At 42.0% G+C, this 17695-nt stretch overlaps 1 protein-coding gene across 2 annotated transcripts in view; it reads right to left on the bottom strand.

Moving 5' to 3' along the window:
- Window positions 1-17695, bottom strand: part of nos1apa (nitric oxide synthase 1 (neuronal) adaptor protein a) — a 139681-nt gene that overhangs the window by 30038 nt on the left and 91948 nt on the right. For both annotated transcript variants that reach the window (XM_068589569.1, XM_068589570.1), the window contains exon 8: window positions 6519-6680. In XM_068589569.1, coding sequence (XP_068445670.1) covers window positions 6519-6680 — 162 coding nt within the window. The remainder of the gene's footprint in view (window positions 1-6518; window positions 6681-17695) is intronic.

Genomic DNA, 17695 nt, shown 5'->3' with positions numbered 1-17695 from the left:
TGAAGGGAATACAAAGAAATGGGTCATTTTGTGGAGAATGTTATTTATTTACGTTTTTAGACAAACTATTGATTTAAAGTCCATTTCTTTCTACTCTTTCTTTCTTATTTCTCTTACATATCGCTCTCCTCCCTCATTGCCTCCCTGGTTCTTTTCTTGCTTCTCTTTTAGACATAAAGACCGTTTTCAGCATTTTTACAAGATGAAGCCTCATTAGTTCCTCCCCGCCTTCATAAGGAGCCAGTCAGGCAGTCATTTCAGACAAATGAAGGTGTCTAAAATGCTCAGCCTCTGTCCCAAGGCCTCCATCTCAAAGCTACTCTCCAGACGGAAAAAGTGTCTAGGAAGACGGTCATGTACTTCCATTATTGCTCTTGCCAACAAATAGCGGTGGCTCCAGATGGTGCTGCGGCCAAGCTGCCTCTCCAGAACTCATTTGTAAAGGCCGACACCCTGATGATGATTTTGGCCGGTGTAATTTACAGCTGACAGGACCTCATCTTGAGCCGAGGAAGAGTGCAGCTTGATGTTGGCGTTATGCTGCCCTGCTGACACCTCTAATGGAGCAGCCGCCACTCGTGCACGGTTCATGCCGAGGCCTCTAGAGCAAGTGTCACATCTGTCCTGATGCTGTCTGTGTTGAATGTCTCTCACTGAGCGGCAATGGTTGGTTAGAGGACACTGGACAATCTCATGCATAAGCAATAGTAAAAAAAAAAGCAAGATAAGCAAGAAAAAAAAGCTAGAATAAACATTTTATTTTAAAAGTTGGACCTTGAGAGCGGTCACACAAGATTAAAGTAGTTTTTTTGTGGTGCAAATGACCAGACGCTGTTTTTGTGGAAACAAGAGAGCTGGTCCAACAGATAAAATAAAAGAAGGATTGAAAGATTTTGATGAGAAATGATAAGCCGTAAATTATTCTGTGTATCTCTCGGTTTCTTTTGGTCCAACAGTACGTCTGTTCTTCTGGCCGAGTGTGTCTCCATCTCATTGTCTTTTCTTTTTGATTGTAGTGGCATTCTTCTTTGTTTCATTTATTATTGTCTTTTTGAATGTTCAACATATCACTCATAATTTCTGCTCTCAACACTTTATATTCTCTATATTGATAAAATAATCGTTATTCCCCTTTCATACACGAGAATCTTTTAGGGACCACAATCAATGTGAAACAAAGCCGAGTACCAACACTGAATGTCAGTAGTCTGCAAAAGTAAAGCGAATAGCAGAAGAAATATTCAGACCAAAAGAACATACAATAGACACATTGCACAGAATAATGATAACACTACAATCAATGACCCTCCTTCCGCTATGCATCACTGTATATTTCTATTACCAAAACAATTCTTCTTCTCGTGCATTGGTAAGTTAATTTTGTGAGTGGAAATGAAGCCCTGTGATGCTGCTGTAACACTTATTTCCACATGATCTACTTCCTTTTCCTCCGGAGGTGCTGCAAGAGATGTAAATGCACAAAAAAGAAAGAATGAACACACTAAACCCGGATGTCAGATATGTCGATATTCCTTTTTAAAAACGTAAAGATCTGTGTAGATCTAAAACTTCCAAGAACGCTGGCAGCAGAAGAAGGCGCTTCAGTTGAGTTTCCCCGTGGTGGTCCCTAAAGCTACTGCTACCCGATGCTTCCTGCCATCTCATCTGAGCATCGCGACACGGAACGAGCTTCAAGCCACCAAAGTGACTCCTTTAAGCTCTAATTAGGAAGCAGCGTTTCTCTTCCTTTGTATCACTTTCTTTGTTTCGAAACTCTTTCCCAGAACAGAACAGCGCCCGAGGACAATTTTCATCTTCCCAACTGCTTCCGTCACAACCGTTTGATATCTCTTCCTGAAATGGAAAACACATTTCTCTTTAACTGACGCAGTAACAGAGAACAGATATTTGAATGCAGCCGGCTCCCTGCTATTCCACCAACATGCAGTGCATTCAAGCTCTCATTGTGTGTTCGCACAGAGATGAAACAAGAAAAACCTCATACTTTGAGATTTAACGCTTAATCTAAAAATGCAGATGTCGCGACAAAAAAAACTGGATGATAAGGTTGTTGAAATGATACCGTTTCCCTTTCAGACGTGATTGAAAAACAGTGTCTCTCCCACTGGTAGCATCGAGGGATTAGGGCCGTTGGTTGTGCGTTGTGACTCCACATTATTGGTTGGCGAGGATGTACTCTTCACACAGGATTACCATCATCTCGTTCTGTGCCCACGCCGGGCCCCTTTGATTTAGAAGTGTTTGAAACCCTTCCAACGTGCCTTGGTCTTTATTTCCCGTCTCATTTTTTAAAGAGGGAGGACGGGGGGGGAACGGAAAGATCGTTTTACTGCTGCAGTGATAAGGAAAGCATTAGAAATGCACTTCTGTGCGTAAGACAGAGAGACAGTGCTTGATGATGTGATAGAGAACCAGAAAGGTCTAAGAGACGGTGTGGGAGGATGGAAGGTGGAGGTTATTGAGTTGAGAAATGAGATGTGGAAGGAGAAATGAACAAGGAGAAAGAGAAAAAAAAGGAAGCAAGGAGTAGGTGGCGGGACAAAAAGGAAGAGCAGGAGGAAGAGGAAATAACAAGTTTAAAAATAACTGATGCGAAGGAGACGGGAGAAAGTGGAAGGATGGAATAAACAAAAGCAGGAGAGGGAAGTAAGGAATGAAAGGGAGGAAATGAAGTGAGGAAGAAGGAAGGATCAGCAGGAAGCTGGGAGAGACACCGGGGGCGGAGAGAGAAAAGTGTAAAATTTCATTAAGCAGTGACAGAGCATCTGCAGAGTGATCTTCATCTTAATACAGATCACTTTGCTGACTTCATTAAACATCTCCACTTCCACTCTTCCCCAAGTGAGCCGTTATTAGCGTTGGCCAGCTCTCGCTAATTTACCTCCATTGACCGTGACCTCCGCTTAGCCTCTGCAGCGGGGATCAAAACCAAGCATATTGTCCCAGCAGCTTTCCCCGGTCGGGTCGCAGAGTCACCGGCGTTTTCATCAGCACGGAGAGCAACGGTGAAAACATTCACCGCTTTTCAGTAATTTCTTCCAGATTCAGCTTGGACGGCAACAAACGCTGCCTTACTGCAACATTGCTTTAAAAATTCAGCTGCTTGGGCTGCAATCACAGATTATTACCATCATTGATTAATCTGCTGATTTTACTCAGGACTAATCTATTGTTCGTTTAGTCTACAAAACCTCAGGAAACAGTGAGATGTGCAAATCACAAGTCCTGAGATCCCCAATGCCAGACTTCTGTTGTATATGAAACAACAAGATAACCAATACACAAAGTGAATATAAAACATATTCTCACATTGGGGAAGACGGAACGAATCAATGTTTGTCATGTTTGTTTGGAAATAACTGATCAATTCTCACAATAGTTTCGGATTAATTTCAAACAATCAGATCCTAAAGGTTTCAGCTCGCTGAATGGTACAATGCAAATGGATAAAATTTGGAAGAATGATGACAGTATATGCAGTATATTATTTTAAACTATGTTTCTTGCATCATTTTGTCACTGAGAATAAAAACACTACCATGTAAGAAGAATGCAAATAAATTCAACCAATATTATTTCAAAAAATGTCGACCATAACTTCGACTTCATGACGATTTTTGGAAAAAAGCTGATATGTAACTTTAGGTCAAGACAACTCAAAGGGCCGAATGTTTCCTTGGCTGCAAGTCGCTGTTCATCATCGTTGTACTTTATTGCGTTCAGATTGTCCAACAACATTACAGACTACTCTGTGGAGCCCAGGGGTTAAGAGAAAAGAACATAACCAAGCTGCACACTTTGTGATCCTGTAAAGTAGTTTCAACAAAAAGTTTCTACTCCTCGAAGAGAGAGAAGGGCAAACCGAACAACTACATTTTATAGTCGGCTGTGAAACGAAGGCAACGACACGAGGGAAAGATTCTTTTTCTTCACAACAAAAAACACACACACAAATCTAGACGCGTGCGCACACATCTGACTATTGTGACAGCCACGAAATCCCTCTCTTCACCCACAATGTGCATTTGTCAGTCTTTACAAATAAAATGTATTAGAATTATTTCTATGATTATTTCTTAGGAGGAACTTATCTTGAGGAACTGTTTGACCTTCAGTGGTAAAGTTAGAAAAGGTTTGTCTGAGACAGAGAGAGAGAGAGAGAGAGGGAGAGAGAGAGAGAGAGAGAGAGAGAGAGAGAGAGAGAGAGAGAGAGAGAATGTGGAACACTTTCTTTTTGAGATTCACTTGAGTGAGACTGAGGACTCAGAAAGCCTGTGGTCTGGAAAAAAAATAATGATTGTGTCTGCGTGCGTTTGTGAAGCTGCAGTTATGTTCTTCACAGGTCTTTTGAAAATAAAATTGTTCAGTTCTTTTCAAATTAGCGTTTTATAGACATTTGTGCTGGTTCATACAAAAGATCCATCTGTCCTTCAGCAATGAAGTCTCTTAAAAGTCTAAAGATTTAACAACAGAGTACAACAACAACAAAAAACACCTTACTTATAAACACGTCATGTAGCTGGTCATTTCTTCCTTTCTTGTTTCGTTATGTAAAACATGCAAACCAGATGTTCCCCAGAGGCCAAGGTGAAGCCTTAAGATATTGTGTTTAGTCCTATTAACACTTTAACACGCAAATATATTTAATTTACAGTAATACATAAAAGACAAAAGCACAAGAGCCTCACTTTTAAAGTCAGGGACCAGTGCACTGTGAACTGCTGGTTTAACTCTTTTGGTTTAAACTTTTCACTTGAATACATGTCAGAGGATAGAGAACATTGTCTATCTTTCGCTCTTTCACATTCATCTTTTGACCGACAATTTGGGAACCAAAGATCAGCGAAAAGTTTAGTTATCTGTCAATTGTCTTGTTCAGTCCTCAAACAACCATAACATACTGTAACTAGATGGCAGACAATGGTGACAGCAGCACACAGATTTAGTTTAGTTTCCCACGAGCCTTAAGTGGCGCAAACTGAGGAGTCAGTGGAAACTCATTTAGATGCTGAGTGGTTACAGTCACATCAGGACCACTTGGGAAACCTCGCTGAACGACTAAAGAGCCAGGGGCACGTATTGGGTGGCTCATACGCATTTGAAAATAGTCCACATGAGGTAAAATTCACGTGCCAAGCAGCTTTTAATCATTTAAAAAAAAAATTAAAAAGTGGGAGGTGACCTCTGGCTTCATCGAGGTATAATTAAAGGCGCTCATGTCTGTCCCCACGCGACTCTGAACGCGTCAGTCATAGCAGTAGACTGTCCGTTGTTCGGCTCAAGTGACCGGCTAAACTCAGTGTGAAAAGGACATCGATTCAGGAGGAAACACCGTATCTGTCCCTGGGAGCCTCGAGACATCAGTATTTAACAGTTCGAGACACTTCTGGGTCAGGAGCCTGAGAGTGAGAGTGTTGAGTTGTTTCAAGTCCCGAGGCCTTTTGCAAGCAGGCTGACGACCTGCATGTGTGTGTGCGTGTGTGTATGTGTGTGTGTGTGTATTTTCGTGTGTGTGTGTGTGTGTGTATTTTGATGCAGCTCATAAGCCCGAAGCCATTGCTGTCGCAAGTTACTTCTCCCACTACAGCCGCTCAAGCTGTGTGATGGATGTGTGCTGCTGTGTGAGCACTCGATTCTCAGTTGTCTTTTAAAATCCAGATTGGATTTCTTCCCTCTGTCAATGATCCCTGAGTGCTTCCAACTGATCACACGTTTCTTTTCCTCAATCCGTCTGGTCGGCAACGGCTAACGTCCAGATTTCAAGTTGCTTACCAGCGTGTCACGACGGTTTGTAAGTAAATTTGCATAATATTTTATTTAATAATTATGTATTCTGCTGATGCTCAAAGTTCAAATCCAGGCACACTAACGTGCCAAACATTTCCTCGGATGACGACTTGCACTGTACTGTTTTCTACCTTACGTACAAAATAATGGTGAAAATTCAGCCGTTTAAAAATGTTTCATGAAATGTTTCCCCCAGAAGAAGGCAGAGCCTAAAATGCCTGTATGTTGTTGCAATATTCAAGATAATGGAATAATCCGCGAGTGTGCTACTTATATTTACCATTTCTCTGTTGTTGGAACAATTTAATTATTCTCTTACATCCTCCAAGCTTCATAGTGAAATCAAACAGCCATTTACACATTCACACTGCACGAGGATTTTATACGCAGAAAAGCAGCCAGTAGATCTGGCATGAAGGAGATTTTTTAATACAACCGAAGATTTTACATTTTACATTCTGTGCCAAAAGCTGAACTCTAGTGCAGCGTTTAGAGTCAAGGCGGAGTCTGTTACCTTCAGTGGTATTTGCCTGCATGTGGCAGGTGTTAGTCTTTCATTGTAATAACATGAATTTGTTAATCTACATTAAATATACTATATGTCCTCATGTTGTATTATCATTTGGATGCTGCTATACTACACTTAAATAGGAAAGAACAAGTTTTGGTAAGAGTACACTGTGTGAGTCCTAGTAGTTTTGCAGACGTACCTGCGCCACAGCCACGTGTGTCTGCTGCTGTTGCTGCTGGAGCTGCTGCTGGAGCAGCTGGATCTGGTGGTGGACCGACAGGGGGCCGCCTGGTGGCAGCGAGGCTGATGGAGGAAGCAGCATCCTGGGGCTGGACATCAGCAGAGAGGCCTCCTCTGAAGCCTGAAACCAGGGGGAGGGGTGAAGTCAATATTTACCCCAAAAGAAATACACTGTTTTAAAACACTGAATGGTTTAGCAGAAACTTATTCTGGAATATTATTGCGGAACAATTTGTGGTAAGAAATGTATCCAACATTTTGTTTTACTTTTCACTTCATTATACTTATATAGTTTTCTGCCTCCACACACATCTGTAACCTTGTGTCAGTCAAACCCTCTCCTTACAGCCGCTGAAACACTCACCCTGTGCACATTCACCAAAAGCATCAACAAAGAAAATGTATTACTATGATTATCATCTCATTACTATATTTCAGTGTGTCTGATCTTACGTAAGTTAACTTCCATTCCATAAACAGGGAAGCTGGAGAAAAGGACCGACTAATGAATAAGTTAATAAATATAATCCGGACAATATAATGCCTCCTTCAAGAACAAGTTGTCATCAAAACAAGAATCTGAATTTAAAATGTAGAACGGGTTATTAGTTGCAGTGCGTTGTCAGCCGAGCTGAGAATGCAGATCAGTAGCAGAGAGACGTTTAACTCCAACAATAATGAGCTCTGGGACTCGGTTCTCCTCCGTCTAGCGCTATCAACCGAGCATGCTAATTGTTTCGAGGCTCGAAACCAGCCGCACATTGAGCTCCCTACATCGTTCAACTCATCCAAAAGATGTTTTTGTGATGCAGATACAGTGCCTTAATCACACTGCAGCTAAAATAAAGCCTCAGCACCTGTTTTGGGATTCGAGGGTCATGTTGAAAATCCAAGCTAGCAATAAGTGGAAGTTTGAAAGAAGCACCTTGTTGCTCTGAAGTGGACAATCCCATAATTGTGATTGTTCAGTGGATACAGAAGTACAGTTAGAGCGCCTTGGGAAGAAGATAGAAAAAAAAAACAGTGCTGAGACCTTGTTTCAATGGAGGAGGAGCATCTGGTGGCCTGCATAAGGCTTCCCGATGTTGGGAAGCCTCATTGTTGTGAGGGATCACAACGATGAGTTGCTGCGGTTGGGGGAGTAGCGTGAACCAATGCCATCGGGCATGTGGCTGGAAAAATTGAATGAGCCATCTTCTATTATGGAATACTCAAAAGATTGATACAGATGAAATACTCCTGCAATTAAATTCATTTAGAGAGCCTCAAAACACTTTCGAGGCGGTGTTCTGCAGTAGGATTTCAAACTCTCTGATGTTTATTCGAAGCATTTACACCCGGCCTTTTGCTATCAAAGCCTTTGCTATTGAAAAGTAGAAACAATTTAAAACATATACTTGACAAGCCAGAAAAAAACTCCAAATAAAACATGATATAAAGAAATATACAGCATTGTGAAGCAAAGGAAATGCGTACAGCTTGCTGGGGATGTAATTGGCTTTCCGACTGTCTGCTATAGTGTCACCTCTACTTCCTCAGATCCACAGCAACTGCTGGAAGTCAAGCATTTCGGAAACCTGCCAGGGTTGAACAATGAGTTTGCTGACAGAATCAAAGCTTTGTCACATCACTAATGGGCCGGTGCAAGACGCCACAAAGTGACCGGAAGCCCCGACGCCAAATGACGGTCAGCAAACAAATTGACACCGGATTAAATTACACCCGAACCCGCCTTGAGGAATCCATGGCCACAACACACCATCTGTCGAACCTTCTGGTGACACGCAGGCACGTACCATGAGAGGAATATGACTGATGGCCTGTCTGAGCAGAATCTCTTAGGTTAATGAGAGGAAATGATCCAAGTTGACGGGTTGCTTGGCGCCATCAAATAATTAATAGCAAGGCAGAAGGCGATGTGTGTTTGTGATGGAAAGAATTAGTTAGACTTGTCAGATCACATAAAGTGCTGCGTTAAAACAGACACATTATTCACCCCCACGGCCGCCATAGAAGCTACTTACAGACACCTGAAGTGACACTCTGCATGATAAGAAAAGGATGTTGATCAAGAGGGCCGCTCTGGCTTTGAAACTGCAGAGAGTAGTCAGGCAAACAGGGAAGGCTGGGTGAGTGGAAGATGATTCGGCCGTCAAAACTAACGGAGAGGAAAAATGACGACATGTTTGACGTTCAAGCACTGTGGACGACTCCCAATTATAAAGAGAATGAAAAAGAAGACAGACCTAAACAGACTGTCAGCGGCAGCAGAAGAGGATACAAAGCAGACGTAAAAGAAATGCCGTTCTAAAACACACTTGAGCAGTCGTCCATAACATATTCCCCGAACAAAAGCGGTACATTTCACTTGATTTCTCCCTTCAGTTCTTATGGCATTTGCAGTTTAAGCAATATACATTTATATGGAAGTGTAATATTTGCAATCACTGTCGCAAACATCCACTGTCAGCATCCCTAGCGTTCTAGGGAAACAAGACCATCCACAATATCTGGATGCACATACAGATGGAAAAGAAAAGAAAAAAGGCAACGGCCATTTGTTGTTGTGAAGTGTCACTAAAAGCATGGTTTTGCTAGGAAACAAGCCGTTTGTACGACGTGTTGTTGTCAAACCATGTCGGAAATTAAAAGTGCTTATATTTGATCCAAACTGGCACTTTCCGACAGCCACTTCCTGGAAGGCATTCAGAGTTGCACTCAGTCGTTCATGTGAAAAGTGACCATCCAACGAGCAATTCTGCAGAAAAACACTGGCAGCAAATAAAAGTGTTTACCAGTAATTAGCAGCGGAAAGCTAAAAGGGAATTGGAAATTGGGCTCTGAAGAAAGCAGCCACATTATATTAGGAGTCAATTAAACACCACGGTAATGCTGAACAAGTAGTTCTGGGTCAAACTTTCTTTCTTTTCTTTTTTACTGAAACATGTCACCTGTAATGTCAGCATTTCCTTCCGCCAATCAGCTATGAAGATTGCGTTTCAAATTATTCTGAGGAACTACATAATAGCCGGAGTGCCTTCTTCAAAATACAGATGACTGAGCTAGAAAGTGGTTTTAAAGGGCAGGAAGATAAGGGTTGAACAATATGTGAATAAAACCCACATTTGTCATCTTATTGTGTCTGAATATAGGGAAATAGAAATTACATTTGCAGAATTTTTTTTTTTTTTTTTTAAAAGTCAGCAATCATTGCTGAGTTGGATACCCTGAAGATATATTATAGGACAAGATGACTGGGTAAATGAAGCTAGATGATGGATGGATGACAGTGACACTGATCCACAGTGACTAATATTCCTTTTGAGAGACGAGCATCGAATGCCGATGTACGAATGCGTGAGTACGCGAGCGCAAACATGCGCACACTCACACATACTTTCTAAACACATAGAAAGCAGTTTGTTGAGCGAAGACTTGAATATTCAAACACAGTTTTAGCCTCCAAACTTGTTTACCGCAGTCAAAGCCAATTACAGAAGACAGCAGCACAGAATATATTCAAACTGAGTGGAGAGGATGGAGAAAAACGGCCTGGCGCTGAGATTCTCCATGATCACTACTCGAGCCTGGCCCACCGGAGGGAAGCTCTCGCCATTACCATCTAATTCCCACACATGCGCTCGCTAATGCAGGCTCTTAGTAGGCAGCTGGAGTCTTCCTTTATCTTTTAGCCTTTTGTTACACTCAATGAGGGACAGAAAGAGGCAAGGAAGATACCAGGGAAGAACAAAGGGTTTAAAAGAGAAAGGTGAAAGTGAGACAGAAGACAGATGACATGGGATGAAGGAAGTCTCTATTCCTCATACTCCAGCTGTGATTATACTAGCTGCTTTCTATCTGTCAAACAGACTGTCTGTCTGTCTGTCCCTCCCACACACACACACACACACACACACACACACACACACACTAGAGGTTAGACGGGGGTCTGGCTTCTTTCACTGCTGACAGCCTCAGCTACAGATTTATAACTTTATCAAGGGCTCTCGAGAGAAAAGCCTGGCTCTGCATGTGATATGAGACCACAGCATCCACTGCAGCAGCCATTACAGAGTCGTAAAAGCAGAGGCGGATTTCTGTGAATGTATTCACATTAAACCGTGACATGGCTCGTCATCAACGATGTTTAACGTGGAGGAAAGTCACACACGTAGGGACCGTTTTCCAGGGTCACTGCAGGACTTTTCTAACCCAGTAAGGATGCTTGCAGGCATTGAAATGAAACCACCTTACTTATAAAAGCTATAATCAATATTTTATGATGGATCAGATGAGTTTTTGTATTTAAGAGACACTTGTTGTGATAAACCCACAGAGAAATATGACAAAACTGAAGTTCTCCTCAGCTCTACGAAGCATTTCAGCATCTTTCAACTTACTTTTTCTTCAAATGTAATTTTTTCCGTTGCAGAAAGTAGATGTTTTCAGCAACAAGAAAAACTGTTCACTGCCTTGCACTAAATGGCAGAGAGACAACATTAGTAGAGATGCACCAATACTGACACCCTTAACTCAATAGATAGCAAGTCTCTATATTCATTCAGCTTAAGAACCGCACACTTCTCTCAAGAGAGAGTTGTGTAGCTCAACCTCTGAGGCGGGTTTCCAACCCAGTGTGACTGCTGCAGTAATGCTGCTGTGTGTCTGCTGGATGCGTGAGGCACACGTTACTCAAAAGGGGATAATATCAGTGTTGTGTTCACCGCTGGTTTTCTGTCGGCTTCAAGGGGCCAAGACAGTTGAATGTAGTTTCAACCTCATAAGTGTTAGCTTTCCATTTCCTCGTATTTAAAACGCACAGCCTAGAGGCTGGACTCACACAGCTTGGTTAATGAATACCGGCACCGGTACGCCACATTGTGAGGCTTTCTGTGGCCTCATGCGGTCTCAGCTGCCTTTGTTACCGTTTCACCACATTCAAGGTATTCTGGAGGGCATTCTTGTTTGCTCAGCTGATGGTTGCCTCATTAATTTTAATAAGAGGTTCATGGTGGTTGTCCTCAGCGAGGATTTTTCAGTCGAGGTTTCTAATAAATGACTGAGTAGGAACGGCAGGTGAAACCAATTAACTAGCTGTCAGGATGGAGAACCAGCAGAGCTCTGGGCCCTGTGGATCAGGACTGTGATCACTTAACTAATGTGCAGGCTTTGCGAGGGAGGGATGGGGGGCAAGCCAACTCTGGGGCATTTGGGAGGTTTAATTAGCATCGATCCAGACCAGGACCGGATACCACGTATCATCGATCCTGCGTGGATCTTGACTGACGTGACCGAACCTGGACATTTCGGTCAGGACATTTGCAAACACGAACTCATGTGAGAGCAAGACATCTTCTCAGCAGGCTGGGGAAAAACTATTTCAGGGGGCTGTAAAGTAACAAAACCCATTACAGTCTGACAGAGAGCGATCTCCTCTCTACAAATGTATCCCTGGTTAACGTCTGCAGTGGAGCCTTACTGCCGTAAGCTATATATTATATCACATATAATAGTTTGCTAAGGTGTCACAGCAAATCATCTGAATGGATCTTTAACCGAATAGAGCACACGTCATTGATCACTCATCATTTTACACATAGCCTTATAGTCTTTGATGACAAAGAAAACCTGCCGACTTCCTGCATTCAATGTGTAAATCCACATCTGTAATTATCTAATTGGTTGGATCTCCTTTGCAAACGCCTTGTAGTTTATCGGTCTGTTGCCAGGTGTCTTATACTCTACATGTTTGTGGTATCTAAAAACTGCTCGGTATCATAGAGTTTAACTGCTGTCTGAAAGATGTTTATAACTCCAAAAGAGCAACACAGTGTGCCTACATGATGCATGAATCTTCCATGAGAAACTGCACTGAATGCATTCCTGTCAGCACAAAAAGAAACCGGGCTAATGGAGAGAAAAGTCAAGTGATAGAGGCCATCAATTGGGAAAGAGAGAGGGGAGAAACAACGCAGCACGTGGAATTAAAAGTGAGTCTGACTATTTGAGAAAGAGAATAACACTTTTTATCAGCTATATAAAATGTTTGGTTTGACATTTTAGGAAAACAATGGCCAAGAAGATTGAAACGGTGTTAGATCTTTCTTCAGGTTTTTGCTAATGCTAAAGTCTGTGCTGAACCGCTTCTGCCCATCCAATGACAATATTTTTTTGGCTACTGGCCTCATGACTCCTCGTTGGTTGGCAGCCTCATGTTTTATCACAACTTCCCGAGTACACACACACACACACACACACACACACACACACAAACAAACACGCAAACACTTGTGAAGAAATCAAATCATCAGACTGCAGGGCCATCGAGAGGACTGACCCCGGAGGGAAAAACTTGGACCTCGTCTCTCCGATATAATATAGTTTAGAGTTGAGGCGCTGCATTTTTATTGCCTGCTTGTGTGTGAAGAGTATTGAAAAGATAAGTCTCTGTCCTGCAAGGTTGCTGGGGAGACAAGCGGAGGAAAAACAATGTGTGTGTGTGTGTATGTGTGAGTGGCAAACAGGTTGTAAGTTAAGGCTGGAGGGAAAGTGGATGTCGTCGTTAGCTGTGGGTAAAAGAGGAAGAACAGAGGGAGGGAGACTCCAGGCAAGGGCTTTACAACCTTTTAAGATGTGAGAAGCGGCAATCCAGACTTTGTTGATATTGCTTTACAATATATGAAAATAATACCATTTTGCATAATGGCGTTTTCCACATTGTTCTCCCTCATTAGAATCTATAAATATGTAAATGCATTCGATAAAAGATCCTGCAGAAAGTCCATTGCTTGCAGTGTATGTGCACTGGAGCAGATTGAAAATGCTCCATGCCTGATTTCTTTATAATAATCTTCCTGGCACCGCAGCATCTTTTCTCGATTGATGGCTGTGTAATGCGTGTCAACACATTCATTTCCAAGTCACACAAACAGGGGGGGAAAATGTTATTTCTATCATTTTATGTTTACCTCCACCCGCCCTGCGACACGAGTCATTCATGTCATTATCACACCGCGGTCCAGAGGCCAGGTGAGTAATTATACGTGTGAAAGTAACATTCAGGAGGATTGCAGCCTCACTGGATAAAAGAAACAACTGCCTAAGCTTTAACTGACAGGAATAGAGATTCATACGTTGGCACTTGCACTCTTTAGCGCAATGTGCTCATGTGTGGAAGCTGAATTGCGGGTCAGTTGTCTGTTTGCCTACCAATTGCTCAACTATTAGGACCGTTCCCATTCATCCGTTTAAACACATTGTTTATTGAGAAGAGAAAACAACATTTAGTCATAGAAAAACAATTGATGTGCAGCATAGCAAACAGATGAGTCAACTCAACTGTACCATCATTACCGCTTCCTTTCATCAGTAATGAAATACTAAAAACCTGCACTGTAGTTTTAATATATGACAGACACCAGATACACACACATTCTTCTAGAGAATAAACCAGGCTGAAGTGATTATTTTACCTTAAAAATACAACTAATAAAACTACTATCAGTCAGTAACTAAAAGTGTGAACTTCATACTGAACCAGGGTGTGACATCTGAGCCACATCAAAGGATGGTGAGACAACAGCCCAGATGTGTAAAAAAACAAACCCCACACCCAGGCTCCTACATCAGAGCAAATCCTGAGAAAACATGTCAGTTTTTCACGTCTCGTTCAGTAACATGTTACTAAAATACTCAGGTGAAGGTTGAAAATCTGCATCTGCCCTTCAGTATTTATGAAGAGAGGCTGTGTGACTCAAACAGATCCACACTGACACTCGTCTGCACAGAAATTATACTAAATATGACAGAAGAAAACAGGAAAGATCAAAGGACACCTGAGTTGTAGGTTTTTTTAAGCAAAGAAAATGCAGCTTTTCTGATTTAAATTCCTTCATTTATTCAACTGTATTTTAACGATACTTTGGTCGCAGAATACTGCGTATCTGCAGAAATAAACTTAACAAATTAAAAATGCTCTAATTTTATCATATTTCCTGGAAATAACTATGACCGTTGCTACAAATTAGAGGGACAATACAAATTCCCTAGAAAGAAAAGATGTATTTAAACCAAAATGAAATGTTATCACTGTTGCATCTTAAATTTCTCAGTTATGCATGTTCATCTGACCTGCTGTGAACCGACTGAATCACTCTTTAAGCTACCCTCACACCCAATTTGAATGAAATGATTGAAAAGTGATTTATTTGGTAACTGTGGACCCATAAGATGGATGGTTTTCAAAATACAAATACTGGATTGATTTAGCTGGCAGATACTCGATACCGAAAGCTTGGGTAGGCAGTTTATTTTTGGAAAGCTTGATTCATCGATTATCTTCCGCTTAGACCAGGGCCGAGTCGCAGGGGCAGCGGCCCCGCAGATGGACGGATAAATCAAGGTTTACCTTTTAGCTCTGAGAGCTGTCTTTTCAAATTCCTGCTTCCTGAAAACGGCCTGTCCGAGCCGAGGGTATTTGATTTTTGCCCAATAACGTCAAACATATATAGCTTTTAAGCCTCTGATCAAGACCAGGAACATAAACATACATCATCATATATTTTAAATGAGACCTGCGACTTTCTAACGAGAAAAGTGAACAGTGACTTCAAACAGATGACCCCTGACCCTTAGCCCTGTATCCGGTGGGCCTGCTCAGTAATCCATCCATGGAAGGGCATGCAAGTCTAAAACAATTGAGGCACACTAATGATGGGACAGGGAGAAAAAAAGAAAAGAGGGAGTGCTGGCAGTGGAGTACTGCCTGTAGCGCTGCACTCACGGATCAGAGTGTTTACACCTGCCTGACAGCTACTGAAAGTAGGCCAGAAGCAAAATCTTTATCTGAGCGCTTGTTGTCTTTAATGCACACATGCCTACGTGAACACATTAATTCCCCATCTCTCTGTCTACTTCACACACACAAAAAGTCCATTACTTCAACCAAAAACATGTGCAGCCTTTTAAAATGTGTAAAAAAATCTCAAAATGGTGACTTTTGCCTCTGCCATCTGTGTCGTGGTTACACTCTGATCTCGTCTCTCCTCCGATACGGGAGGCGGACCTTTTCAAATGAAACGTCCGGACTCAAACCCCCGCGGACACAAAGTCCAAGGTCCGATTGATGTGTGCTCACCGAGTCCTGCGGGATCGTTTGAGGCGCCCGGCGCCGCCGAGGGATTTGTCAGTCTAACGGGAGCTGGCAGGAAAAGAATGAACTTTAACACTCACAAGCTACTTTCCCTTTCATGAAATTCCAAGGAAACCGTGTAGTGCATCAAATCCCTACACTCCGGAAAAATACACAGACGGTTTTGTAAAAAAAAATAAAAAAAGCATACACACAGGCACCAACATAAAGGCCCGCACATCTTAATCAATGCTCCCTTCCCCCACTTATTTCTACAGATTTAATCTGTAACGCTGTCCAGAGTGACAAATGTGTCAAATTAAAATAGACTGAAAAGAAAAGATATAGTTCAGCACAAACTGTAACACATACACAGACACACACTTCGCCCCGTTGACCTGAGAATAGAGGTCATTGCTGAGAGCTCGTTGTTTCAGTGATTTCACGCCGTGTTGCTTTCAATCAGGGGCAGTAATGAAAGGTCATATAACTCAAACGGTAATGGGACCCAGGGAATGTTAAACAGCTGAATCGCTTGGTTTTGTAACTCGGAGTTGGGACACAAAATGGCTCTCAAAGTCTCGCTCTGGTGAGTCTCCATGTGGTGACTTGACAGGTATGTGTCAGGGAGCGTGGAGCCTAAGGTGACGTCATATGTAACCTTCTCATTTGGGTCCTGATGAGAGGCTTAATAAATAAGTGCTGCCTGCAGTAACTGTTAATTATTCACTATTATTGCCTGAGGAACTACCTAATTACCCCGAGTTAACTACAGATCAGGGCCGCTCCGGCAAATGGGACTCTTTGACACTGTTAGCGGAAGGTGAATGAGAACACAAAAACTGAAATCAGTTTTGGTACGTCGAACAAACAAAAGAGATAACGCAACTCAGTAACTGGCAAAGTGGCAGAAACACAGCACAGCATGGTGTTGTTTGGGAAGGCAGATATGTCTGCAGCAGAGTTTGAAATGATTATTAACGTTTATCTCCTACCGTCTTGAGCGAAGTGATTCTCTTTTCTCCGGGCTGATTAGCAAGGCTTCCTCTAAATAGTGGTCCAAAATGCTGCCGCTTAGCTTTTGATCAAGTCCCCGAAAAGGTCTCGCATGACTCCCTGTTTGATTTCTACAAAACCGGCTTTCCATCAAATCCAGTTCAAGAGTTTAGTGATGGCATTTAGAGCTGTGCATTAAAGATGCTGCCTTCCTTAAAGAGCCACTGCAGCCCGTCCTCAGCAGCAGGTCTCTGGGGGTTTGGCTGTTCTTCGTTCCGGACTCCAGACTAAATGAGACCATAGTTTTGAAGTTGTAGCTCCTCACTTGGGCCCTCCCATAGGTTTTAAGATCTGTGGACACCATGGACCATTTATAGAAAAGCAACTCAAGACCCATCTGTTTCAAAGAGCTTTTGAATAGTGTCTGCTTTGTCTTTAGCTGAATGTCTGCATGCCATGATCGTTGAGATCTTTGTTAATAAACTAAAATGCCAAGAAATAGAAACTTTTTAGGCCACAGCTTCTCTCTTAGTTAAATCAAAATTAAATGAAGACTAACTTCAATCAAACTTTCAGCAAAGAGCAAAAACTGAATGATGCCATCTCATCTTCTGACCTATTTTCTAACTAAATATGTTCATACACGACGGATCCTCTTTTCCTGATACATTGCAATGTAACTGCTGTACCAAGAACAGGTTTTGATGCCAGACATCAAACCTTCGTATTACTGCACACACGGCCAACAGCTTTGGAAATGTCCGCCATTGTCAAACTGTCTTTTTCAGAAAGGCACACAAACTGTTCGATTCCGCTTTAACAAAGAGGTTTTTTGACACTTGGACAATCTAACAAGCATATTTGACTGAAGGATTGTGGATTTGGTTATATCTTTCAAAAGTCTTAACTAATGCTTCAAAATTTCCCATACTTAACCGAGACCATAACATTTACCTACATTACAATGAAATGGCAAACATGTCTCCAAATGGATTGTTAATTAAAGAAAA

The sequence above is a fragment of the Clinocottus analis genome, unplaced genomic scaffold, assembly GCF_023055335.1.
Source record: "Clinocottus analis isolate CAN_PGR_092001 unplaced genomic scaffold, fCliAna1.0.p SCAF_23, whole genome shotgun sequence".
NCBI classification, from domain to species: Eukaryota; Metazoa; Chordata; class Actinopteri; order Perciformes; family Cottidae; genus Clinocottus; species Clinocottus analis.
Note: the sequence above shows the minus strand (reverse complement) of the source record. Positions and strands in the feature narration are given on the sequence as shown.